Source organism: Parambassis ranga, chromosome 5, assembly GCF_900634625.1.
Source record: "Parambassis ranga chromosome 5, fParRan2.1, whole genome shotgun sequence".
NCBI lineage: Eukaryota > Metazoa > Chordata > Actinopteri > Ambassidae > Parambassis > Parambassis ranga.
Window position 1 is genome coordinate 28,920,633 of NC_041026.1, and position 27,119 is coordinate 28,947,751.

Consider the following 27,119-nt stretch of genomic DNA (forward strand, 5'->3'; position numbering starts at 1 on the left):
CCTCTCAGCTCACATTGTGTTTTAAATGATCCAAAGGTGGGAACTAAATGCGTGAAAAAGGAGTTTGGTATTTATTGATGACAGGTGATGACAACTATTCACAGGTGTGGCTAATTACACACTTTTAACCATGCTTTTATGTTATAACCCACCAATCTGTGTTTGACAGTAGACAACCTTGTGCTAACACCCTCAGTCTTTTTCAATCTGATTTACTTTTAGCCATATCTGAGTTTGATCTTTATGTTTTTATGATGATGTTTTAGCAAATCAGATCAAATCAAGAACTTTATTTGTCCCCTGGTTGGGGGATAAATTCAAGGAAAGTACACAAATCACTTGTGTACTTTCAAATAAACAAAACAAACATATTAATGTAGCCCTAATGACATGAACTTGTGCAACTAAATCCCTGTCTTATTGAGCTTTGTAAGAGTTTATAGTTGCATTTATATTACAGAGCTGAAGGTAGCAATGGATCAAACTTATTGCAGTTGAGTTGTACAGATCAGTGTTAATTGAGGATGTGTCACAGTAACACTCCCTGCATTCTACTAGTTTCTCCACTTTGATGATTCAACGTCTTGAAATCTGTTTACTGTCATATTCAGCATGGATAATACATGTGGAGGATACAACATGTGGTTACATGAAACATGACAGATATGACAATATATCACCTTTATACCAATGCTTGATCGTTACGATTGTATTGCCCGACATCATCCAATGATGTGACTGATAAAGCAGCAACAGTCAGGCCCTCTGTTTTGGTAATTTCATTACACTACACTTACATCAACAGAGTGAATGTGAGCCTCTGCACTGAGGTCCAACTAACCTCTACTTCATTAGGACTTAGTGAGGTCGTCTGTGAGTCCATGTACCACCAGAAAACCAAATCCATGCAGGCATCATACTATTATGACACAAGTCTATGTGTGAGTTCACATTATCCTCATCACCACATCACCTTATGTAGTTTGCCTGAAAATAAATCTTTTCTGCTTACAAACCCCACTCATTATGATGTCTGTTTAAGCCTTGTCTGTGACATGATTATCTTTCGCTTCAACCTGTAAACATGCGCGGCATTGTAGAACTCGTCAAAGGTCCGATATTTTTGGATCCACGTGTGGATTTAGTCTCACCCCGTTACATTGCACCTTCAGCTGTAGACTGAGACTAGCACCTTCCCCTTTATTAGGTAGGAGAACTGAAATTCTGAGCTGGATAAATATGTACTTTGCTGCTCCAGATTTAACCACCTGTTTGTATATTTATAATTTTGCTTATAATAATTACTAAACCACGATGATCAGAGCATGATCTGACCCAGAAAACACAGCAGCTGTAAAGGTCTTGTTGTTTCTTTGTTTGTTTGTTTTTCTTTTTGTAATTCATAATGTATAATTTGTGTACTGTTACTTTAAAGTTTTATCTCATGGTATCCAGATCCTATACCGCAGACCTGAACCCAAACTAACCTGTGTGTACATTTTGGCTCTACACAGTTATGGTTGCACTATTTTGATATAGTTTTACTTATTTGATCAGATCACCTACATCTTCTAAGGATATTGAATATGTGCAATTTCAATCCATTCATTCATTACCTCAAACTGGATCCTGTGACCCTGCACTGCAGGACAAAGCGGGTTTGGTTGATGCATGGATGGATGGATCTTAGGGATATATTGAAGTGCAACACAAGCAGTGCAACAAACCGGGCTTTCTGGGATAATTCTGTCTGTGTTTTCTTCTTTGGTTTTTTGTTTGTGTAGTCCCATATGAACAGGAACTTTTATATATTTTAATCACAAATAAGCTTAGGCTATTCACAAATAAATGCATTGGGCATTAAAGCACATGCACAAGACAAAACCTTGCGTCTCGCAGTGCTGCGTGACTCCAGCACAAATAGACCAGACGTCAGCAGATTGATGGTAGATAGAGCGGCATAGCCTTGCAGCTCTGACATTCATACCTCTACAGGCTGGAATCAGAAGCATCTGACACATACTTTCACCTCATCCATTATGGGATGATGTAATGTAAGGTTGCAAAGAGGAGAAACAGGTTTGGTGCAACAGCAGGAAGGTTCATGTTACCAGAAGTCAATACAAATATGATATAGAGAACAGTTACAGAGATGTGGAACTACAGGAGTAATACTGAATTATGAGTTTACAAAATAAATAAGAAATGCAATTATTTGTATCAATAGAAGTAGACTTTTTGTTTTTTTGTTGTTTATGTGTGTATGCTTATGTATATATCGAAGTTATAATAGTTAATAGCAAAAGCATGTGATTGTAGTTTCCAATTTTTTTGTTGCACCAAATCTATACCACTAAGTTGAATAGGTAGCAGCTGACTGTTAATTGTGTTGTTAATACTGATAGCATAATTGCTACTGTTTCTATCCAAGAATTTACCACTATGTCTCTGAAACAGATAGAGACCCAGCCTGTGTTAATACACATACCATACCACATTCATACACTGCCATAATTTCACACACTGTCACCATATATAGACTACATGCTGATTTTATAATAAAGGGAACACTTAAACAACACAATGTAATTCCAAGTCAGTCACACTTCTGTGAAATCAGCCTTTCCAGTTAGGAAGCAACACTGATTGTGATTTCAGCTGCTGCTGTGCAAATGAAACAGACAACAGGTGGAAATGAGAGGCAGTTATCAAGACATCAGAGCATGGAGGAGATACCAGGAGACAGGCCAGTACACCAGGATATGTGAAGGAGGCTGTAGGAGGGCAACAACCTTCTGCTCAAACTGTCAGAAACAGGCTCCATGAGGGTGGTATGAGGGCCCGACGTCCACAAGTGGAGCTTGTGCTTACAGCCCAACACTGTGCAGGGTGATTGGCATTTGCCAGAGAACACCAAGATTGGCAGCATCCACAGATTGGCAGTGTCAGCAGTTCCTGCATGATGAAGGCATTGATGCTATGGACTGGCCTTCTTGTGTAATTGAGCATAATACATCCCCTAAAAAGTACTTTCTTTCACATATAAACACTTAAAAAGAATGTTTGGTATAATGGTTGATTAAAATCTATGAGATATTGCTGAAACTTTGCTCCTCCCCCGTCCTCCCCACCCCTTCCATCGCTCAGTGCCTCTTGCTCACTGACCCCTGCCACCGGCGGAGCAGCTTTGGCCGACATGTTCATCAGATCCCCTGTGTTACAGCCAAACAAGCTCACAATGAAAAATGCCTCCACATTTCCCCGGTTTCACAAACACTGTTTAAAACAAAAAGCCCTTATCGGACCTGCGTATTATTCACCGTGTTAATTGGAGGGAAAATAAATGTATTGTGCATCTCAACGGTGCTGTTAAAACAAGATAAGAGCTGCGTGAGCAAGTCCGAAGGCAGCGGCCATTGAATGAATTGTTTAATAGAGAAAGTGTGAACAAGTTGGGAACAATCTTTTTTCCCTCTCTCTCTCTCTCTCTCTCTCTCGCGTGTTGTGCTTTGGTCCGGCATGGGTGATGTGACCAGTCTGGTAATCCCCACAGGGTGCAGATGTCATATATTAATCGTCACCGATTCTGGCATTGAAGGAGGTCAAACAGGCGCATATGCAATCACTACAAATACAGGTTTGATAGCCATGGCTTTTTACCACCACAATTCAGACGCTTTTGCCTTGATTAGGTTTCAGAAAAGTCTCACAATTTTCATAAATGTTATAAAAAAACCCAGGGTGCAGTCATCTGTACTTGGGTGTATGCTGTCGGTGCACCGCCACAAACCATAACCTGGTTTTTCAGCCTCTACCGATGGAAAAGGGCAGCACACTAAAGTAGTACAGTAAGAGGTAATTATATCGTGGCCCACTTTAGTAAAGTCCTAATTTGGTAAAGAAAATAAAAACATGATTACACATGTTTCTATAGTTGGTTTTCTTCACACATCCCTGTCTACAGAGGCGGTCCGCCCTGCACAAAAAGTACATGCCGATTGTTGAATAAAGCTGTCAGTGATCAGGTTTGTTAGGCGCTGTCGTGTCTCTGAATGATACCATCTACTGAAACACAACGGCACCACAAATACCAACCTGAGCAAGAATGCAAGGGGCACGAGCAGATGGGTGGAGGGTCATGCACAGGTTGAAACAACTCCCAGTCACAATTCAAACCAAAACCGCTGGCTCTGACTCAAAGGCACCGGCTGTTTATTCACACACATGCTACACATTAGCTTCCAAACTACACTGAGCAGTAAATTGCATTGCAGATTTGACAGATATGCATGTGTATTATGAGCTGAAGCATGTCATTGTGTTTTGGGGCAAATGGCGGGCAGGGATTTTTAGCACAGATTTGACACTGGAGGTGTAAGGACATGGGCAGATTAACTTTTCACCCAGGGCAGTTTTCCCACTGGGCCTCTGTTGACTCTTATTAAATATGGCAGCTTTATTATTTCATCTAGCTCTTCCTGTGAATATCAGCTTATTTATCTTTAATAATCCATTTTAACAGAAAGCATCAGGTAAAATTATAATTCAAAAAAGGAGCACGACCCATAAACATAATGACATTATGATACAAAATTGAGGATCTAGCTTTGATGATGTAGCTTTAAGGGTAGATAAATTAGCTTTCTGTGACATCACCTTAGTGTGGATGCTCCAGCGGGTGCCATCTTGGCAGCAGAGAAGTCTGAATACAAACAAAAAGATGGAGTACGCTAAAGTAAGACATTTTAGCATTACATGTAATCTGGGTGGCACGGTCGTGCAGTGGTTAGTACCAGTTACAACAAGAAGGTTCCTGGGGCCTTTCTGTGTGGACTTTGCACATTCTTCCCAGGTCGGCATGGGTCTTCTCCAGATCCTCCACCTTCCCCCCACATTCCAAAGATATGGTTGTTTGTGTCTCTGTGTGGCCCTGTGATAGACTATAGGGAAATGTCCAGGTAATGTACCCTGTCTTACCCATGACACAGACCCCTGGTTCTCTTTAGGATCCAGTCCCCAGAGGCCATGTGAGGTACTGCCGATTTTGACACATCTACAATGACTCCATTTCTCAGCTTGGTTTTATGTGATTTTTTCCCCCGGTTGTTAGCTCAGCCTTGCATCTGAATGTTTCCTGTGCATCACATTTCTAGCATAGCATTGTGGGATGTATAGGGTAAGTATAACCTTTAGAAGGATTTGATCAATTGTAGAGAGACAACAAAAATGGTGACTTATGGTGAATACAGGTAAAAGTGCCCATTTTCACAGTCTCTGAAAATAAAAATTAAAAAATGAAGCAGTACAATGCTCTTTCTTGCTCTCTTCTTACCTCACTTTTGTCATACAGATCATAATGCACATCTTGCTTTAGGGTGGTCTAATTACTTAAAAGTAAAATTAAATAACCTGTTCAGTAAAGTAGGTATAAAGAAAATAATGTATGTGTAATTGAGGTTATATTAGATTATAAAGTGTACCTGTTTGAGCTATAAATTTTGTAGCACGTAGTCATCTCTATTATAATATTTACCTTGCAAACATTAGCTTAACACAATTGACAGTGTCCTCATAGAGCACATTGACACTCAGGGCTATCACTGCTAATGATAAAATGTCAAGAGCTGAGCTCAACCGGCTGGTCCTGAACCTCATTATTTACACAGGATGAACACAACAAAAACATTACCCACTGGAACAGTATTTATAATCAGTGTTGACAAAAAATAACTCTTAGGTACTTATAGGTACTTATTAGGTAATTGTAATGCAATTTTTTATTTTTTATTGAAAGCAAAGCAGCAGCACACAAACATAAACCTTAGTTTTAATTGCTGGTTCTAGGTTTGTCTGGATAAGATGCAGATATAGTATTCATATCAGATTAAAGATTATTTGGTTTTGTTTAGCTATACTATTTTGCTGCAAGTGAAGGGAGGATAAACACTACAGACATATATATCAGTTACCCTCATACAACACATTAAGATAATTGACAGTTAAAAACTCGACTAACAGGTGGAAGTAACAGGGTGACACGCCTCGAGGCAAAAAAAGTTACACATTATTGTGACTGTGCAGGTAACTTTACATTACCCACAGCAGAAACATTCCTGCTAACTGCCAACTGTTTTCCAACCAAACATTTAACATCCTTCCAGTCTGCGAAGCAGGAAACAGGCAGCCAGTGGGTTGTCTGGCTGGCTCTACCAAGGCCTGCAGGGGTCAAGTCTGTCAGGTGGTGATGGGAGAAGGGAGAATAGGGGTGGGTGGGGGGCGGTCAAGCAGGTGAGGCAGAGTAAGGGAACAAAGATCTACTGCCACCACCACCACCACCACTGCCCTCTTCCTCACCCTCCTTCCCCATCCCGTCTGCCTTCCCTTCCCCTCACAGAACAATCACCACCAACAGGAACAGGAAGTGATGTAGAGAGGAGGTTGATCTAACCAGGGCAGTTCCTTTTGGCCCGGGTCGAACGAGGGAAGGGAAGGTAGGAAAGACAGGCGTGGAAATGAGGGAAGATAGAAAACACATACACACATGGCATGTGGTGGCTGGGCATCCTGTTTGGGTGTGTGACTGTCCTATTTATAGTCATGTTCAGTATAGTGACTTAAGTGAATTATTGTTATGTATTTATTTTTCTGTCAGAATGAGAAGATGTCCTTATACCCTCCATTAAAGCTATGACAGCAGTAAACAGCACTGCTGTCTGTGCATGCTAACTCCAGCCTTCACCATTGTTATTCTGACCCTGGGGCCTCTTCATGGCTCCCAGCAGGAGTGCCAATGTCTGCAGTGTCTCCCTCTCAGTCTTCCTTGAGAATGTGAGCAGGCGTGTGGCATTGAGAGTCAGCAGCCCATTCCTGCTCTCATAGCACAAAGCATGTGGCACTTGACAGCGATGCCCGATGAGCGACGCGGCCCTGCCTTTTAAGATGTGGCTGAGGGGTCCCTGCCCTGAAAGGCGACACCTCAGCCTGGGCCATCCAGGCTCCTTGCGTCTTTTCTTTCCCCCCACTTGCGGACTCCTGTCTGTCCTCGGCTGCTAATTTCCGTCACACTTTCTCCTCTGAGCGTTCTGGGGGAGTGTGTGTGTGTGTGTGTGGGGGGGGGGTCTGTGTTGTATGTTATTAATACTATTGTTAACTGCACACTCAAGGCTGTCCTCCCTGACTCAGCTCATCATGTTACAGGTATATTGTGCACAACAGAGAAATTGCCAATCCGGCTTTATATAATACTGCCTATAAATATCACAGGGGATGCCTTGGCCAATTATGGTTAGATGCAGGCTGATTGTCATGATGTATTTGGCAATAGACATAACACATAACATTTTGGCTGGACTGATTTCTGAGATCAAGGAGCTTTAATCTAATAATAATAAGTACCCAAAAATCAAAAAGACAAATGTGGTATCAAGAGAAAATACAGATTTACATCCATCTTACCACTTTCAGTCATAGCTGTCATCACATGGTTCTAATAATGCTGTCAAACATCTCGTACTTCGCTGTGATGTTAGGTTGATATGGCACAGCACCCTCTAGAGGCCAATGTCTGGGACTACTAGATTTGGCTCAAGCTGCTATGTAAAACAGCTGCTTTTATTTATTTATTGATTAGTTGGTTAGTTCAGAATACATCAATTGTTGTGGAACTATATTCATCACCATCTCTAAATAGTAATGAACTGAAAACTTACAATCAAGTTCATAAAGTTAAAGTGTAAAGATGTGACCATGGCTTCCCGCTTGCCACAAAGGATTATTGTGAAAAATATAAACATGAAAAATGGACGTTTTAAATACAAACATAGACTGATTTAACGTGTCAACAGATTTGTCTTGGCTCTGCTAGTATTAAAAATTATGCAAAAGGAAATGATTCCACTGGATTAATAAGATGTTACAATGTTTATTAGTTTGCATTACATTAGCTAAGTGCAAACAACAAAATGAATACACAATGAATGAGTTTTACATGCATGCTTAAAAAAATATTCATGTACTCATAAGTGCATAATTGTCCAGAAAATATATGTTTTTATGTTGCTGAATGCCCCAAAACATCAAAAATTCACTCAAACCTAATCCTGTCTCTGTGAAGCCAACAGTAAGTAATGCATTTTTTTCACATTCGGAAAAGCGCTCATATTCAATCAAAGGTCTGTTTACAATAGAATTATATTCATTGTGTAATATTACAACAGCACTTTGTAAGCCTGTTGTATAGAGAGGGACAGAGATCAAGGTCAACCTGCAGCATCAATGAACAGCTACAAGGACTCAGCTGAATGAAAGAGATGCAGGAGGTCATGACTGGAATCAAAATTCAACTGAACACATTAAATATGTACATTTTTTGATGGATGGATTATTTTATTTATTTATTTATTTTTACAGTTTTTGAGTGTCTTGCTTAACTTATTAAACCAGGTATCAATAAAAAAAAATCAAGGTCCAGAAATTTCACTCATGAAATTCGGGGCTTAAACTAAAGATAATGTTTTAAAATTTAAACATCCAGCAAGAAAAAACACAATCTGGAAAAAAAAACGTAAATTAAACTGAGTACTTAAATTATTATTTTATTTTGTTGTATACTGAAAGTCCAGCTGGAAAATACAGTCCTCGTTCATTAAAGTTAAATAATAACAATAGAAAAGTTTGCACCTGAACTTTGCCCAGCTGTGTATAATCACTGACCATGTAGGTAATTCATTCAGCAAGTAGAGAAGTTATTATTTTCAAATTTAAGTTCAGTTTTTCTATACTGGTATGCAACAATCAGATGACTCCAAATGCAACCAGATAGAGTACTAGTTGGAGCCTACTTTCTACTCCACTACATTTCTACAGTGTTTGTAGTTACTTGTTACATTTTATGAATACAGTGCTGGACTGATGTGAGCTCAGACTCATGGAGGTGGTGTCACACTGCCAGCTGTGTTTCTATAATGTGCCTCAATCATGATGCCAGTGCTCTGGCTCAGTTAGCTAACTAGTCTGCTAACACAAATCCATCCATTAATGTCTGATTAACATTAATCATAACATTAATCCACAGCAGGAATACTTACACAGTAAAAATAGTGAATGCCTATTTTTCTGTTCACTTGATGCCCACAGCTTGCCTCATGACACACAGACCTGCCAATAACTGGTTCTGGGTACTGAAAATGTAAATTAACTACACAATGTCAATTTTAATTTTAAGATGATTTTTTTGATTATTTTAACCTGTTCAGATATCCTTTGCAATGGAAATCAATAATATATGTTCGGTGCGTATTACTTTTAATACTTTAAGTACATAAAAGACTTTTACTTAAGATTGTTGATATAGCACTTTTACTTTTACTTGCGTATATATTTTGCTGGGTAATTGTACTTTTACTTAAGTACAATAAGTTTACTTCGGTACTTCCTCCACCACTGCTTATCATGCAATGGCATGTGCACATAAGCAGTGGAAAATGCTGTTTGTCAGCAGAAGCATCGGCTTCCTTTCCTTCTGGCGCCACCTTTTGGGCCACTTTAGTAAGATAAGATCTGACATATGAGGAGCTAAATAAATACAATACATACAATGTGGTATTTGAAAACAACACACAATTCCAGCTACTGTACTTAATATTTCATTTAACCCTCATGCATTGTTCGCAAACACTACCCTAATGTGTTGTTCGGGGACAAAAACGTCCCCTAACTTTAACGGTTTTAAAAATATATTAGATAAATATTTTTTTGAATTTTTTTTGCATAAACCTTTTAATTAACTTCAGTTCTAATCAACAGTAGTGAAAAAATAATTTTCCCCCAGGATTTTAACCCTTTAATCACCAATTTTATAAGGGGTGGTGCTGAAAATTGAAAAAAAAAAAACACAAAATGGCTCATTTATAATAGAAAAGGTGAATGTGGACTGGATTCTTTTTAACCTTTATTACAGTCTTGGTCATGTCAAACATCAGTAAAGAAATTGACTTTATTGCATTATTAGTTTTTGCACAGCACTGGATTTTCTTTTTTTCTCCCTAATGTGTTGTTCGGGGACAAAAACGTCCCCTAACTTTAACAGTTTTAAAAATATATTAGATAAATATTTTTTTGAATTTTTTTTGCATAGACCTTTTAATTAACTTCAGTTCTAATCAACAGTAGTGAAAAAATCATGTTCCCCCAGGATTTTAACCCTTTAATCACCAATTTTATAAGGGGTGGTGCTGAAAATTGAAAAAAAAACACACAAAATGGCTCATTTTTAATAGAAAAGGTGAATGTGGACTGGATTCTTTTTAACCTTTATTACAGTCTTGGTCATGTCAAACATCAGTAAAAAAATTGACTTTATTGCATTATTAGTTTTTGCACAGCACTGGATTTTCTTTTTTTCTCCCATTTTGTCCCATAGACTTACATTATAAACACACTTTTTTTGACTGCACAGCCATGGCACTACATAATCATGCATTCTTGATTGTTGGTGGTTTACCCTGTTGGTAGGAGGTAACATTTGTGATTTTTACAGCTTTTTTACAACTTAATTACCATATTAACCCTTTACCTGCAGGCCTGTGCTCATGTACTGTAGTTTCTGGCTTGTATATGGAGTTATAGGGAGTATTTTAGCACATAATTGTGTGTCTACACATGGTGTGTGTATGTTAGAGAGGAAGAGAGCCATTTGCACACTGATCTTGTTGTCTGTGAGTACACACAACCACAGAGTCTTCATAGTAAACAAAAACAAAGAAAGTGTTGCTATGCATGTGTGGCCCTTTGATGTCTACAGGTGCAGACTAAACAAAACAAAAAGGCAAGTGGTCTTACATGTGACCTTGTGGTCATTTGATGGTGAGAAGAGCAGAAAGCAACATGAAGAGAGGATTCACTTGTGCACAATCTCTGGAAATGATTGTGCAGCCTGGCTCTATGAAGGGCCAGGCTGTGAAGCTGTGAAGGCTGCACAAGTAGATCCGTCACTTGTTCACAAGCGAATCCTTCATTCGTTCACGAGTGAATCCTTCACTCATGCACAGGTGAATCCTCTCTTCATGCTGCTTGCTGCTCTTGTCACCATTAAATGACCAGGAGGATGCATGCAAGTCCACTAGTGTTTTTGTTTTGTTTAGTCTGAACCTCTCAGCATCAAAGGGCCCGGCACTTACTTTTAGGGCTGCAACAAATTTACTTTACTTTACTTTACTAAACTACTTTTAATACTAATTTTAGTAGGGGACTAAACTGTAGATTAGATTTGGTTAGTCAATGATTATTTATTATGTTATCAAGTTATCTATCTATGGTGTCTATTTAGTAACATGCACATGTACGTATGGTCGTGTGGAGCGCAACACACCATGGAAAAGGGGCACTTAGACCTCACTTAGACTAATTCAGTGATCTCAACTGAGACACTAACCTAAAAGTAAAGTCACTCTACTGGAGGACGTGTTTTCCGAAAGCTAAAAAAAAAAAAACAGCTATTTTACCCATCCACAACTTCAGACGCCAGAACTCCTGGATGTTTTCATTTTACATGCTTATGCATCGCCGTTGTACGTCTGAATTAGGTACACTTCACTTACTTAGTAACTTTATTTTCCTGACTTTCCTTCCCTGACAGTGTGCAAATGGCTCTCTTCCTCTCTAACATACACACACAGTGTGTAGACACACAATTATGTGCTAAAATACTCCCTATAACTCCATATACAAGCCAGAAACTACAGTACATGAGCACAGGCCTGCAGGTAAAGGGTTAATATGGTAATTAAGTTGTAAAAAAGCTGTAAAAATCACAAATGTTACCTCCTACCAACAGGGTAAACCACCAACAATCAAGAATGCATGATTATTTAGTGCCATGGCTGTGCAGTCAAAAAAAGTGTGTTTATAATGTAAGTCTATGGGACAAAATGGGAGAAAAAAAGAAAATCCAGTGCTGTGCAAAAACTAATAATGCAATAAAGTCAATTTTTTTACTGATGTTTGACATGACCAAGACTGTAATAAAGGTTAAAAAGAATCCAGTCCACATTCACCTTTTCTATTAAAAATGAGCCATTTTGTGTGTTTTTTTTTCAATTTTCAGCACCACCCCTTATAAAATTGGTGATTAAAGGGTTAAAATCCTGGGGGAAAATGATTTTTTCACTACTGTTGATTAGAACTGAAGTTAATTAAAAGGTCTATGCAAAAAAATTTCAAAAAAATATTTATCTGATATATTTTTAAAACCGTTAAAGTTAGGGGACGTTTTTGTCCCCGAACAACACATTAGGGGGTAAAATTTGCCCACAGTGTACCGTTGACCTAAAAATTTCAAAATCATATTAACAAAATTTATGTAAAATTAAGCTTATTGAGAAAAATGATTCAATTTGTCCACATATTGACAAAGTTATGGCCAAAATAAACAGAAAAATTTCTCTCAGAGGACAAAAATGTCACATGAGGGTTAATAAACTAGTTCTATAAACCCTTTAATATTATGGATGCACATCCACATTGGTCAATAAAATCAATAACTTGACCAGAGAAATCTTTATTTTATTCCATTATGTCCGTTGCATGACCTCACCTGTTCAAACGCAGGGCGCAGCTGAGCAGGTGGTTGTTTGTTGCAGTAATGGCCTCCAGCCTGCAGAGGCGCTGTTTAACATTACGCGCCGCTACCACACGTTAAAGGAAAAAGGAAAAAGGAAACCCGCCATTGAAGCGAACTCACAACGTGAGTGGTTCGTTGATCTGCTCTCTATTAAATTCTCGTGCAATTCTTTCTTCATATACCAACTTTTGGTATTTTGCTGGGGACATGGCGTACAGAGGACAGGGACAAAAGGTCCAGAAGGTTATGGTGCAGCCCATTGTATCCTTTTAATTGCTGTGAACGGCGGGACGCGGGTGAATCGGTGGCTACAATAACTTAGCAGCTAGGCTAGCATGTACTTTAGCTTGTTCGCTACTTGTGCATTTCGTTTACGTGCGAAAAAGTTTTTTTTTTCCAAAGATTGTGTATGTTATGAAGAAACTGCAGATCAGAAGAAGTTTCGCTGATGCGAACGATGTATACAAGTGATTTTGGATCACTGTTGTGCATGCAGAGGCCGGGAATTAGACGTAGCCGCAGTGATAGCGCTAGCAAGCCGAATTGCTTGTTTTATATTGTGGTGTCGGAAAACGTACTACTTTCCTCAATAAATGTTTGAGGACATACAGGAGTAGAACATTTTCCGCACAGTTCAGATAACACTAGCCTTCTTTGCATTTAAAGAAAATATTTAAACGCCCTGTTGTAGTTTAGGCTCCATGTATTGGTGTTGAAAGCAAGTGTGTATTAGGAAATCAAGAGTTACTGTGATCATTTCTGGCATGTGCCACTGTGTATACTGTGTGTTGAATTTCCTTGACTCGCATGTCAGAACCTTATTTTCAGGTACCTGCAAAATGTAAGTAGTTTATTCTTAGTTTGATTTCTTTTCTTTTGTTGTTCTTTTTCTTTATAATATTGTCTGAATTTTATTTAATTTCCATTTTTTTCTTCCTGTCTCTAGCGCTCACGTATCCAGGTGTGGTTGTATGAGCAGGTCAACATGCGGATAGAGGGATGCATTATTGTAAGTATCTTTTTCTCCTGAGTTTGTATTTGTTCTTACTTGATGATATCAGAAGAAATGTTTGGTGGACAATGATCACTTGTGTGTGTTGTCCAATTTTTATATGTAAAAGTTTGTCATTTGTTTCAATCTATGTTGCATCTACACAAAACACAGTTATACTGTGTTGGCCTTTTTTTGGCCCATTGGTTACATAGTCATCCTACTGTCATGTGTTTTCAGCGACATTTACCTTTGAAGAAATCCACACTTTGGCATAGACAACACAATACATAAATAAAACAAGAATGTAAAATATACATTGTCTATACTGAATTTCCAAAACCAAAATATTTATGCAAGGACATGAGTTAAAATTGACCAAGGTGGCTACTGATTACTGCTCATTTTATAAAAAACACTATTTATCACTCAGTCATTTATACGGTAGTACTGACAAAGGTCCACACAACTTTCCTAAAGGTTGAATGTCGAAAGCTGTTGAGTTTTATTCCATTTTATTCCAAAAGATCAATTCACTGGGATGATGTACAGTTTTCACAAACACAGCTTGTCTGGTGGCAACCTCGAAGTGGTAATTCTAGTCTTCTCAACCCTTCTCAGTGATACATTTGATTATTTAATTTCAGTGAGCTTGTTTAGTATATATTGTACAATGATTTTTTTTAGAACACAAGGTTGTCCATTAATGAATCAGAATATTTGACTATGCATAAACATGCGGCAGAGTTTGTGTCTAGATGTTAATAAGTGTCATTCATCATGTTCTCATGTTTTTTTTAGGGTTTTGATGAGTACATGAACCTGGTTCTAGATGATGCTGAGGAAGTCCACATGAAGACAAAGAACAGAAAACCTTTGGGTAAAGCTTCCCTACATTTTTGACACCTTTTTTATATTTGTACCTATGTATATAGGCAAATTGACAATAATTGTGTTGCATAGTTTCACAGAAGAAAGTGTGGCTTCTTGTAGTTGCAATGGCACGTGTGAATTGACTGCATTCCATTTATATATGCTAGTTCTTTATATGAACCATGCACACAGTGTTACTGATCCTTAGAGCACCATGACATTAAAGTAACTATTGTCTATAGCCAAGTTATTGTGGGCTCATTACTTTGAAAGTGAGCTGATGTTTGTATCTCTTTCCATCCATCATCTGGCTCTAATGAATTTCCTCCTCTTGGGTTTCTTTCCTTCTTTCTTTGTCCGTGTCTCTCAGGGAGGATCATGTTGAAAGGAGACAACATTACTTTGTTGCAGAGTGTTTCCAACTAGAACATCGAAGACGTCTACAAATCATACCTTTCCTAAGAAAAAAACATTTCCTTTGTTTGTTTTTTTTGCTGAAGTTGAGTATGTTTGCGTTTATGATATAGATGATGCAATTGAGTCTTTCTACCACATGTTTTCACTTTGAGAATAAAGTTTTTTGTTTTTCTTACAGTTTCCTGTATTAAATTGTACCACCAAATGATTCTATCCCTCAGCAGTTCCAATAATTGGGTCATTGAATTGCACTGCCATCTAGTGGCAGACAGTACCATTACACTGTATTTAATGTAGGTCAAACTTCTCTACTACTAATACAGTACATCAAAACAGTATATGTATTTGAATGATGGTTAATGAAACTTTATCTTAAACAAATGTTAAACAGAAAAGGTGATGGTATACATTGGGATACAGTTTAAAAAGGTTACAATGTATATTGAACACAATTTGAAATAAAATGATAACATGTTTTCATTTCCAACAGCACAGTTTAACAGGTACCATTTTCCTGGCCACAGAAATCATGCTTGTTTTCCACAGCAAAAATGTTATATTCTAAAGTAATGCAGCAGCCACCACAGGAATTTTGACATTAAATCACTTATAATATTTTTAAAAAATAAATTACGTTAAATTAAAAAATAAATTACGTTGTTGAACCATTAATTTTAAGTGTTTGGTTTTGGTATCGCTTTTTGTAACCTAATCTGAAGTTATAACGAAATCGATTAACGTAATTACGTAGTTGTTCACTACGCAACGTGTCCCTGTTCTGCTGACTGGGAAGCCCCTAGCGCGGAGCTGCCAACGCCCGGCGTAAAGACACAAATAGAGGATACGGTAAGGAAAACATTATATGTTTGTTATTGTGATACGATGGCGGTTGTCGTTCAGGTTATATATTGTCCACACTGTGTATGTTATACATTTGTATCACATCGAGTAAAATAAACGACTTACATACGTGATAAAGCATCAGCATCCGCTGAGGATAGCTCAGTTAGCCCGCAAGCTAATTGGGGAGGACAGTAGTTAGCTAGTAAGGACAGCTAGCAGTCTGTGAATTGGACCGGCTAATAAGTAACGTTATTGTGACTTCACATGGGAAAAGTTGATGGGTTTCGTCAAGTAAGAATTGTACATATTTTCGGTTGAAGTTGTGGTCATAAATAAAAAAGACGCAAGTAGTAGCTAGCTAGTTAGCTGGTTAGCGATTTGAATAAAACGTATAGCAACATTAGGTTAATTCATTTGTGAATCAGCACTTTGTTCTAATTCATACTTGCAAGGATAGTGTTAATATGACTGATAGTGTTGGACCTGGAAAAAAGGGGGGCAGGTTAGTAAGTTTATCGTCTGCCGGCAGGAAATTAGGCCAGATTGAGGCCGAGGATGTGGTCCAGATTCAGCAGCTATCGTAACCAAGCTAGGGGTCTTTATTGTGAAAGACGTCTTTCAGGTGTTGTGTATGTATGTTATTGTTTTGTTAGTGGAATTTCTCGCACTACCCCCGGACAGTCATCGGTTGTAATGTACCACTCGGGGAAAAAAGGGGTTTAGGAGGTTTGTCGATGTCAATTCAAAGTATTTGTAATTGATCTCTTACCATTGAATTCTGCCTGTCAATTTTCTAATGGCCACACGTCCAAGTATTTTCTGTGATTAAGAAAGTGTTGTAAAGCTAGCCTTTATCTCCAGCGGGAAGCTGTGTGGATTCACCAGCTCCTGAGTCTGAGAAATATCCTGCTTCAATAACAGATTCACACTGAGCTTGTCAGTCTGTCTGCAAAGTCTTGCTAGGGTGTGTGCTTGGTTATACAGTAAAATTTAAGTTAGCAGCAGTTTTCACTGCTAGACTTTAAGCTGGCCTGTCCTCATAGTGCTTGTTGGCCTACAAACACAAATGTGAGGATTAAGTCTGGCGGCATCATTACAGCTGCAGTCATCCTGTGTTGCACATTGCCATCATCTTGTTGCAATATATAGCTTTGATTCAGGGAACAAAATCAGTTATTCCACAGTTGAGATGTTTGATTTTCTTTGGTACCATGCTTTTCGGTAGCAATGTCACATGTCTGCCCTACAGAACCATGTAATAAATCAATTTGTACACTGTTGTTAGATGTAACAGTAAATTATCTTACAGCGAAGCTAAAATCCTTAGACAATAGTGTCGTTTTTTTCATGCTCTTCAGCCGGTCTGCTTGTTGCCTAAGGCACAGCTTTCTCCGGTATTATGTGTTGGAATGTTGCTAATCACTTGAATACCCAGCCCTTTAAGACCCCATCTTAACTTACAGAATGTACATCACATTATGCCTTCTTTGTATGTATTTTTTTTGGGAAAATCCAAAATTATGAACAACTTACTCTGTGGCATACTCCACTTTTTTAAACGTCAGACTATTTAACTGTCTAGGTAGCACTGAGGCAGTGAGAGTATAGTTCTTTTCACACATGTAGTGCACTGGTGAAATTTTCTGGACATCACCTAGCAAAGCTGCATACGTATGATTCAGTTGTAGTGGACATTAATCAGACTTTATCCTGCCAGGTTAGTAGTATAAAGTCCACATGAGCCAGTGTTAGAGACTGGTAGTGGTCCAAAGAATTCTCATTCATCGAGTCTCATTCATGTTAACTCTTACATGGAGTTAATGTGACAACTTACTTCTTCTTTCCTGTGTATTGCTTTATATTCTTTTGTTTATACAGCAACAGACACATAAGGATTTCATGTACACACAATTTTAGATGCTCCCTCTAAAAGCTTTCTTTAACAAAGCCCATCTTTTATAACACTTAAAAATGTGCAACTTCATCCAGTGCTTGGTGCTTACAGAATGCAGGGCTTGTAATTGGCAACCTTAATTAGTGCATAGAAGTGTAATAACTATTTATGGTCTAATACTAGGGATGCACATGTGGCACACATTTTTGCCAATCACACATGCAAATACAGATACATGCTACACCTAAAAGTAGACAACATAAAGTCTCTCAGACATTATTGTGTTTTCTGTTATTGTCATATTTGAAACATGCAGAGGCAGATTGAGTAATAGAATACAGTGCTTTTCAAATGTAATACATAAAATAACAAAACTGGACTGCATATAAAGCTTTCCATATTTATTTTCTGTAGCAAAACTGACATCACTTTAGATGTGTGCGTACCCTTGCACTGGGACTCCATGACAGTTGAGTTAAGGCTTAAGACCATTTTTCACACTAGTATTTGGTGCCTGAATTTTTTGTCCCTCAAGCTCCTCTCAATGACACCCCCACCCCCACTCAGTGCTGCAGAGCTCTGCAGAGGCTCAGCAGTGACATACTGTAACCTACAGAGGAGGTATTGTGAATATATTGTGGCTCATTGCATAAACAGCATGTTACTGAAATCAGCTAATTGTGTGAGCTTTCATTTAATTTCATGTAACTGCTTTACTTCTAGGGTCCTGCTGTACTCAGTGTCATGTTTAACTTTGGTAGAACTGTTGTTACCATTGTTACTGTTAATGCAATGAGTATTTTCTGTCATAACAAGTAAAAATGTGTCTTCTTTAGGCACTCTGCAGGTATTTTAGCATTATCATGGTGTCTGTGGGATCACACTTGAGGGGTACTCTTAACAGTTTTTTGATTCTGAAAATAATCATGTAAAGACCACCTAAGTTTTGTTGTGCACTGGGGTTGCAGCCACATGGTGTCATTTAAATATCCTTTGATGAAGCAATAGATAACAATTTTGTTAAATTCCAAGATTAACAACATTTGTAAAATATTATTTATACATTGAAACATAAAATGGTATTTAGTTTAATGGTAACGCAAGCATAAAAGGGTAAAAGAGTGAAAGGGAGACGACTGCAAACTCTTCTTACTTTATACCACAGTTTATTCATCCATGCACGGCATATGTTTAGACTATCCTAGTTGTTCCCCAATTGGATCTCCAGCTGTGGGTCTGTACAATCCCTCAATACTTTAAATTAGAAAACCTCAGTTGCACATGTCGCCAGTCCCAGTTCACCACCGTGTCGGCCACAGAGGTCTAGTTGTTTGTCTAGCTGGGATTATCTGCCTGCAAACCCCATGTCGAGTAAATCATGGAATTTTTGCTGAGGGCTTGGGTCACATCAATTTGCTGATTTAGGACAGGCTCCAATTTTTACTGTTACTTTGAAATGTGTTCTTACCAACAGCTTGTTATTGACAGATAATATCAATGCCATGTGTTGTTCAGCCTTTTAGGGACTTTCACCTCATGTTTTTCTCCTTTTGTAGGTTGTTGTTTTTTTTTTTTACACAAAAAAGTCCACATACTATGTACACAACCTTAATGCAGAGAAATCACTAGGTACTTTGTAATCCACAAAGATTCAGGGATGTAATTGTTATTTGGTTATTTACATGTATCTTTGTAATCATTCTCTTGTATATTAAAAGCCAGACAGAACACCATGTGTCTAAAAACCACATAAATCACTGCAATTCTGTGTTGTAAACCAAAACAAAAAGGTCAAAGAAAGTAAACACTTTGGCAGGTGTAGTTCTACTTTTTTGTTTGTCAAGAGTTTGAACAAGATTATTTTTCTCTGTCAATAATAGGCAATACGATCAACTAATACATTTTTCTTTGGTTTGTTGTTACAGATCTTGAATGAGTAGCGACGACTGTAAATCACAGCTATGCAGACCATCAAGTGTGTTGTAGTTGGGGATGGAGCTGTGGGTAAAACCTGCCTGCTCATCTCCTATACCACAAACAAGTTTCCCTCTGAATATGTACCTACGGTAAGTCTGTGAATCTGTGTTATGTTAATATGACTTTCACTTGAGAGCTGTTGACCGTTGTTGTGTTTGTAAGTTACTTTAGTTAGTTCTTGGTAACTATTTAAATAAATATTTAGGCTAGCTGTGGGAATTTGTTTTGCCTCTTCGTTTTTATTCCGAGCACACTGATTTAGATGAAAAACACACAGGAAGCATTGATGCATGCTCCTGCAACATTTTGACAAAATCACAGCTCTTCCCATGGCTGCTGCTCTGGTACTTAATATATCAAGTAGGTGCATGAAGATAGTCAGTTTAGATGTATATAATTAATATTAAATTCTAAGGCCTATCAGTACTTTGCTGCAAGATTTCATGTGTATTTCAATATGACAGCGTTGTTGACTTGGTATGATCTATATGACAGCTATATCTGTGTCTTGTAGGTGTTTGATAACTATGCTGTAACTGTAATGATTGGAGGAGAGCCCTACACTCTGGGCTTGTTTGATACAGCAGGTAAGTCCTTCTTTTGCTTACGTCCTTGTTGCTTTACTGTGAAATACACAAGCAGGCAAACTGCTTAGAATGTAGTCATTAGAATGTAGTGTTATAGTATTATATAAAACGTGGGCCTGATGTGTGTCCTGTATTTTTCTTGCTCTACCTCTGTGCGCTGACATATCCTGTTTTGTTCTTTGTATCAGTGAAAACTTGTTGGACAAACCCTTTGACCTAAATATACTTTTATGTGATTTCTCCAGGTCAGGAAGACTACGACAGATTACGGCCCCTGAGTTATCCCCAGACAGACGTCTTCCTTGTCTGTTTCTCTGTCGTGTCTCCCTCCTCCTTTGAAAATGTCAAAGAAAAGGTAAGGCTGACTTTTTCTAGTTCCATCTTCTTAAAAAGAGGGGACCAAATTTTGTTCTGTTTTAATGATTGCTAAAAGCATCCTGGCATATTCTAAGAAGAAACTAAACAAAAATCCGATGTGCTGACTGTTGTGTTTGTTCTTCCAGTGGGTTCCAGAGATCACCCATCACTGTCCAAAGACACCCTTCCTTCTAGTTGGGACTCAGATTGACTTGAGGGATGACCCTTCCACTATAGAGAAGCTGGCTAAAAACAAGCAGAAGCCCATCACTCCTGAGACAGCCGAGAAGCTGGCAAGAGACCTTAAGGCTGTAAAATATGTGGAGTGTTCAGCCCTCACACAGGTATGTAAATACACAACGTTTACAGTCACACATTCACAAACACCTAATCATTTAAGGGCAAGAACTAAGAAAGTGGAGGAAAGAGAAACATGGTCATGCTCCCTACAGCTTGTGCACGATGAGGTGTGTTTTTGCATGCTGGTTTGGTTTTGGTGCCATTTTACTCAATGAGATGAGTGGCGTTTTAAATACTGAATCCTAGTTACAGTAGTCTTGCTTCAGCTATATTATTGTTGTCTGAAGTTGCCTTTAGCTGCTTGACACAGCCAAGATGGCTGTACTTTGTTCGGTGGAGCAAACGTGCAGGTCAAGAAAATTCATGCAGTCGTTTTCGTTAGTTTTGTTCAGGCCTGAAGCGCTTAAAGTGGAGTTTGTAGGGTGGAGACACATTAATCTACAAACCTCTGAGATAAAACCCAGTCTGGCCCATTCAGTCATTTTCCTGGGTGTCTCCCAGCTCATCATGGCTCAAGGCTTTAATAACATGACACAGGTACTAATTTGGCCATAACATTGAAGGTATTAATAACTTAAAAATAAATAGTCTTAATATTCTCCTGGAATGATGTCTTTTGTAACATGAATTTTGATTGTGCATTCAAAATATTACGTGCCTCTCTGTGGCATGCTTGGGTTATTTTCAACATATTAATATACTAGTATTATGACCAAGTGAGTGAGTTTGAGTCTGCTCTGACTAGTACTTAGTACCTGTGCTAAATTGCCTAATAATAAATTAGTCAAATTCTTGCCATTGATTGAAGGGAGGGGAGCAGCTAGAACATAAATTGGAAGAAGTGATGAGTTAGGTCCAGTCAGATAGAGAACAATAGCATTGATGGAGCCTGAGTGTTGCCCCCACCTCCCTGCTCTGCTCCTTCCTTCCTCCTCCCTGTCTCACTGGCACAACTGTTGCATAGCTGATGATGTAATTTCCTGTTTCCTGCTGTGGATCTCAGCACTCAGTCCCTGCCTCACTTTCAGTCCACTGTTGAACAGCAGCTTTTTGTCATGGGTCCATGTGATACCACTGCACTCCATCTTCTTCAGTCATTCTGTAACTGCCATGTCTCCTCTTTGTGTTTTACATGTACATTCCTCCGTTTCTGCCATGTTCCTCTTATCCTCCTCCCCACCTATCTATCTCTGTTCTTGCTGTGCTAACTGTACTGTTCTCTTCCTTCTCCTGTCCTTGTAGCGAGGGCTGAAGAATGTATTTGATGAAGCTATCCTAGCTGCCCTCGAGCCACCTGAGGCCCAAAGAAAGAGAAAATGCTGTATATTTTAAACTCTATGCCATCTTTTCCTCCTCTCCGCAGTTGTTATTCTTTTGCTTCATCTCTTTATCCTATTCCCTCTATCTTTTTTTTACATTTGCTGCTTTCAAAATCTGAGTAGATTTCTTTCATCTTACTAATTCATCTGTCAGTCTGATACACAAACTGCTACTCTGCTGTACTCTGTATTGAGAGTGCATTTGTTGTGCAAATTGTGTTCTGTGGCCTGGAACACTGAGTCAAGGTCTTCCTGCACTTATGCTTGTTGCCTTTTCTAACTTGTTTTGGTGTGTTGACAGTACTTTATGTCCTAATTATGAATTGGTTTAGACACCTTTTTCTCTTTACCAGCGTCATTTCTTGTTTCTTTCTTTGCTACTTTGACTCAATGCTTGTTAATGGAGTTCCTGTCAAACAGCACAGTGGCATCTTACGGAGGATGTACTTTGGGGTGTAGCTATTGTTTTTTTCTTTGTGCTGTAGGTGCAGTTAATGTGGGGAGGGGTCAGTGGCTTTACAGGCTAAATATGATCTCAACATTAAACAGAGCTTCCATTTCTAATGCTTATGTATTTTTTGTACTTCAGCAGTTAAAATTTAATTGAGCAGAGTATGACTATGGTTACGTATGGGGCTATAAGTAGTTCATATATAGGGAATGATTGGCCATTTACAAGTGAAGATAGCTGTCCGGTGTGCTGCCATGATATATAGCTGGTCTGCACTTGATGGTTCTTCTGACCTCTGTGGCCTAATGTTCTCTATATATATAAAATATCAGTGTGCCATTACATGTGGTGCACATGGCGCTGTGTTGGATGTCTGAATGATAATTAAATAAGCTACAATTGTGTGAAATGACTTGTGAAATGAATTAATAAAACACAAATGGACCTGCTCCCTGGCTCCCTTCTTTTCCAGATCAATCATAGTATGGTTTGTTGGCCAAGTTAAGCAACACAGAGGGACTTACTGGTTTACTGCATAGTGCAGCATTGTGTCAGAGCAGCTCTGGTTACTTCACTTGACTGAGCTCATAGTGTAAGCAGCTCTGCTCAGGGGCAAATAACACAGATTCACTTCTTAGACTGAGCATGGTAAGTGGGTTGTATGACAATGTGTCTTTTCTGTGTTGAATCAGAATTCTTGTGAAGAGAAAAAAACAGCTTTTTTGTTTGGTAGCATCAGGGCTTATGTTCTGTTTTTCCTCCACTTTGTTTGACTTGCCTTTGATTTCAGCTGCACTTTGCACTAAGACATGCATGTGATTTGTTGACACTTGATCCCACAGCTTGCTCACACAACTAACTGAAACAACCACACAATATTTTTTGGAGTTTGTTGCAAATATTTATTTTATCCCTTTACTATACCCCTTTTAGTATATTTCCTGCAACCATTTTCTGTTTTTTTTTAATTTGACCTGTGTGTGTGTGCTGCTCCCTCATTGTGTTTGTATGTTTGTGTTCACAGAAAGGCCTAAAGAATGTGTTTGATGAGGCGATATTGGCTGCATTGGAGCCCCCAGAGCCCAAGAAGAAACGCAAATGTGTGCTGCTATGAGAGGTTCCTACCTTGTCAAAGCATACACACATCTTACATACACCCCTTGCACACACATACACACATGCACGAACATACACACACACACACACACACACACACAGCCCTGCCCCTACCCCACCACGCCCCTTTCCCTTGCTCTGCTAAGGCTGATTTGACAGCATTGTCCTCCTTAGGGAGGACTAGAAAGAAAACAGCCTGCCAAGTTTCAGATAATTCTCTGCAATAATAAGAAGCTTAACCCCTGAGACTGAGTTTGGGACAGAAGATGAACTTAACCTGGCCAACAGGCTGCTGTGGGCTCCGGGCGGGGTGGGGAAGCTTCAGATTAGAATCCAGATAACAAGGTAACATTCAAGTAGAAAACATTTTGTCAAGCTTTAGTTAACTTGATTTTTATTCAGTCAGTGTTGTGGCCTGATCAAGTTTTAGATGGCTGGCCAGTTAGTCGCCTTCTGCCAATACAAGGGATACATGATAATAAGCCCCGCCCAGCCACTTCCAGCTGCCTGATTGGTGGCTGCTCACGCTGCTGTTCCATTGCCTCCGTTGACAAGCAAACTCATCACCCAGTCCCAGAACAGTCTATCTCAACACTACCACAAGAAAGGCTAACAGGGTAGTGTTGTTTTTGTTTTTGTTTGCCAACACCCCCCTTTCTCCTAAACACATGACAAGTCTGAGATATTTATTCCATGTTCCAAATAGATGCACTCGTAACCACTAAGGACATTGTGTAGTCTATCAGGGTTCAGCCATTCTTCTCAAACTCCACAGCAAAAAATCTGCGTGGCAAATATTGCATTGGAGTGTGCAGTCATCCTAACATGGATTTTCACAGTGCAGAGCTGCAGTCCATTTGGAGTGTGGTAATCACTTGAAGAGCTAAAGGCATCCAGTTGTAATGGGTCTGTTAGTCGACCACAGGAATTGGCCTTTTAGGTGCAGGGAACTTAAACAGTGTTAGCAGAACAAGCGGTGTGTTCTTGATGCGTTGCCAGGGACCAAGGGAGGGTAAAACAGAAATCTGTTTTAACATGGTCTTCACCTTACATTTCGAATGGGTACAGCAGTGACACCTATCTTAGCTGGTTTCTTTTTTTTTTCTTTTTTTTGGACAACTGAACAGTGAACATGAATTTCCACCAGATTTCTGTGCCAGGTCAGAATTTGGTGCCTTTCTGTAGAGAGTTGCGTCCAGACTGTGTGTTGTACCCATTCAAACTGTAAGGTGCTGCATGTAGCTGAGCCTTGGTCTCTGTTTTAAACGATAGGTTTAACAGATGTAATTATAATGTAAGCTGGCACACAATGTTGATGTAGGCTCCAGGTGTTTTTACCAAAATCTTTTTTTTTCTTCATTATTTCTGTTTGTGCTGTTTATTTGTTTTTTTTTATATATATAAATATATATAAATATATAAAAGGTTACTTTCACTCCTTTTACATTTAGGGGTCGGAACTCATCTGAACTCTACCTGCCAGTTCATACCAATAAAACCTCTGATTGGGTAATTATTAATAAAAACCTCCAATGGCAGAGCGACTGTTTGGTGAAGATGATTTGTGATTGGTTGGTTCTTGTTTTTTTCTTTACTGGTGGCTTAGAGTTGGGTTGATATCCAGCCCAAGTCAGTATAATTATTATAACCCGTTGTTGTTTTGGTGCAGAACCAAATGCTTTGTCTAAAGTCTTTGTTCTTTGTATATGCATTCTTTTCAAAAATATTAAACTTATACCTTAATTGCCTTTATCACATTTTCCTTGCCATTCTTTTTACTGTGGCTGAACCAGAGACTAGACTAGACTTCTCTGCAGGGTCTTTAATTTTGGCCTTTCTTTTTATTCTCTACCTAAAAATATTATGTCTATCTTTATTAATTCCTTCAGGAGGTGAAACTATAAGTAGGACTGACCCTATGCCCCATGCCCCATCTCAGTCTGTATTCAGGTTCAACCCAAGGAATGCTGCTGGAGGATAAGTGTGCCATCACATGTCCAGCCAGCAGGAGGTGCTATTCACTCAGACATAGTGATGTTAGAACTTCACTGAAGTTGATGCAGTAAACTGCACAAACTGTCACAACATTAATAATATATACGCTCGGGTGTATGTATTCATGTTGTTTGCGGCTTATAGTTTAATTAATATTGATCCCCATGCTAATGTGCACCTGGCCAACAGGTGTGAGGTAACATGCATAGTATACTCAATGCATGACAAAGCAGTATAGATAAGTATTATATCTTCAAGAGAAAGTAATACAGCACCCAGTTCTTTGTACATTAATAAGAGAAATATGTTTAATATTTGAAACAGGATTCCTATATAAGGGCAATCTCTTGACAGCACATACCATGAAGTGTATGTACTAAGGTTAATGTAAAAATATATATTTTTAGATAGAAATGGTTACATTTGTTAGATTTATAATAAAAATGTCCAGGTGAAGTCGTGACACAGGTAAAATATTCTGCTGCTCAATGACAGATATTGTTTAATATTTATTTATATATATATGCTATTTAATATATTTTCATTCACTTGCAGAAATTGTAAATTAAATCTGCTCATCACAAAAGATCTTGGAAGACCTACCATCCCGAAATGTTTATGTGATTATTCCAAAGGCTTCTCATGTGTCTGCACTTCTGGAACTCTGATAGAAATGGTTACATTTGTTAGATTTATAATAAAAATGTCCAGGTGAAGTCGTGACATAGGTAAAATATTCTGCTGCTCAATGACAGATGAACTGTTTAATATATTTTCATTCACTTGCAGAAACTGTAAATCAAATCTGCTCATCACAAAAGATCTTGGAAGACCTACCATCCCTAAATGTTTATGTGATTATTCCGAAGGCTTCTCATGTGTCTGCACTTCTGGAACTGTGATATTAAGCTGCTATAATGCCCCTTTAAAATTCTTTATGAGGGCTATGTCCTGTTAGGTCTCCTGTACCTTTTTAAACATGAGAGCCTAACCCTGACCTTAACCTACATTCAGAGACAGTGAGATTAATATTTGGTTGGTGCAGCCTTGGAGATCTATAAAGGACACACCTGTGTAGAGTACGACATCTGAAGGATATTGTGACTGAATTGGGATGCAGGTAATGACCTGAACAGAATGTTGAGATGAACAAATCAGAAGTGGTCAAATGTGTATTTATATACAGTGCATAATGTGTAAACATAATCCAGAGGTATGAGGGAAGGAATACTGAATTATTCAGCAGTATCACAATATAGCAATATGTTGCTGTAATGTAAGTGCTGACAGATGGGTATCACTTGTACAGAGCTTACACAGATGTCCCAGAATTCCTGAAATGACAGCGAATGAGGGTGATATCCCAGCTTCTGTGACCTG

General features: G+C 38.6%; 2 protein-coding genes across 2 annotated transcripts; both read left to right on the top strand.

Annotated features, from left to right (window-relative positions):
* Positions 1-12,693: 12,693 nt before the first annotated feature.
* Positions 12,694-15,077, top strand: snrpe (small nuclear ribonucleoprotein polypeptide E). The gene is made up of 5 exons (XM_028405006.1): positions 12,694-12,880; positions 13,434-13,460; positions 13,566-13,628; positions 14,412-14,490; positions 14,854-15,077. Exons 1-5 carry the CDS (start codon positions 12,827-12,829, stop codon positions 14,907-14,909), a joined length of 279 nt encoding a protein of 92 aa, XP_028260807.1. The 5' UTR covers positions 12,694-12,826; the 3' UTR covers positions 14,910-15,077.
* Positions 15,078-15,665: 588 nt separating this feature from the next.
* cdc42 (cell division cycle 42) lies at positions 15,666-25,496 on the top strand. The gene is made up of 6 exons (XM_028405004.1): positions 15,666-15,746; positions 19,563-19,703; positions 20,129-20,201; positions 20,447-20,556; positions 20,705-20,902; positions 23,653-25,496. The coding sequence occupies exons 2-6, from the start codon at positions 19,599-19,601 to the stop codon at positions 23,740-23,742; spliced, it is 576 nt and encodes a 191-aa protein (XP_028260805.1). The 5' UTR covers positions 15,666-15,746; positions 19,563-19,598; the 3' UTR covers positions 23,743-25,496.
* The last annotated feature ends 1,623 nt before the right edge of the window (positions 25,497-27,119 follow it).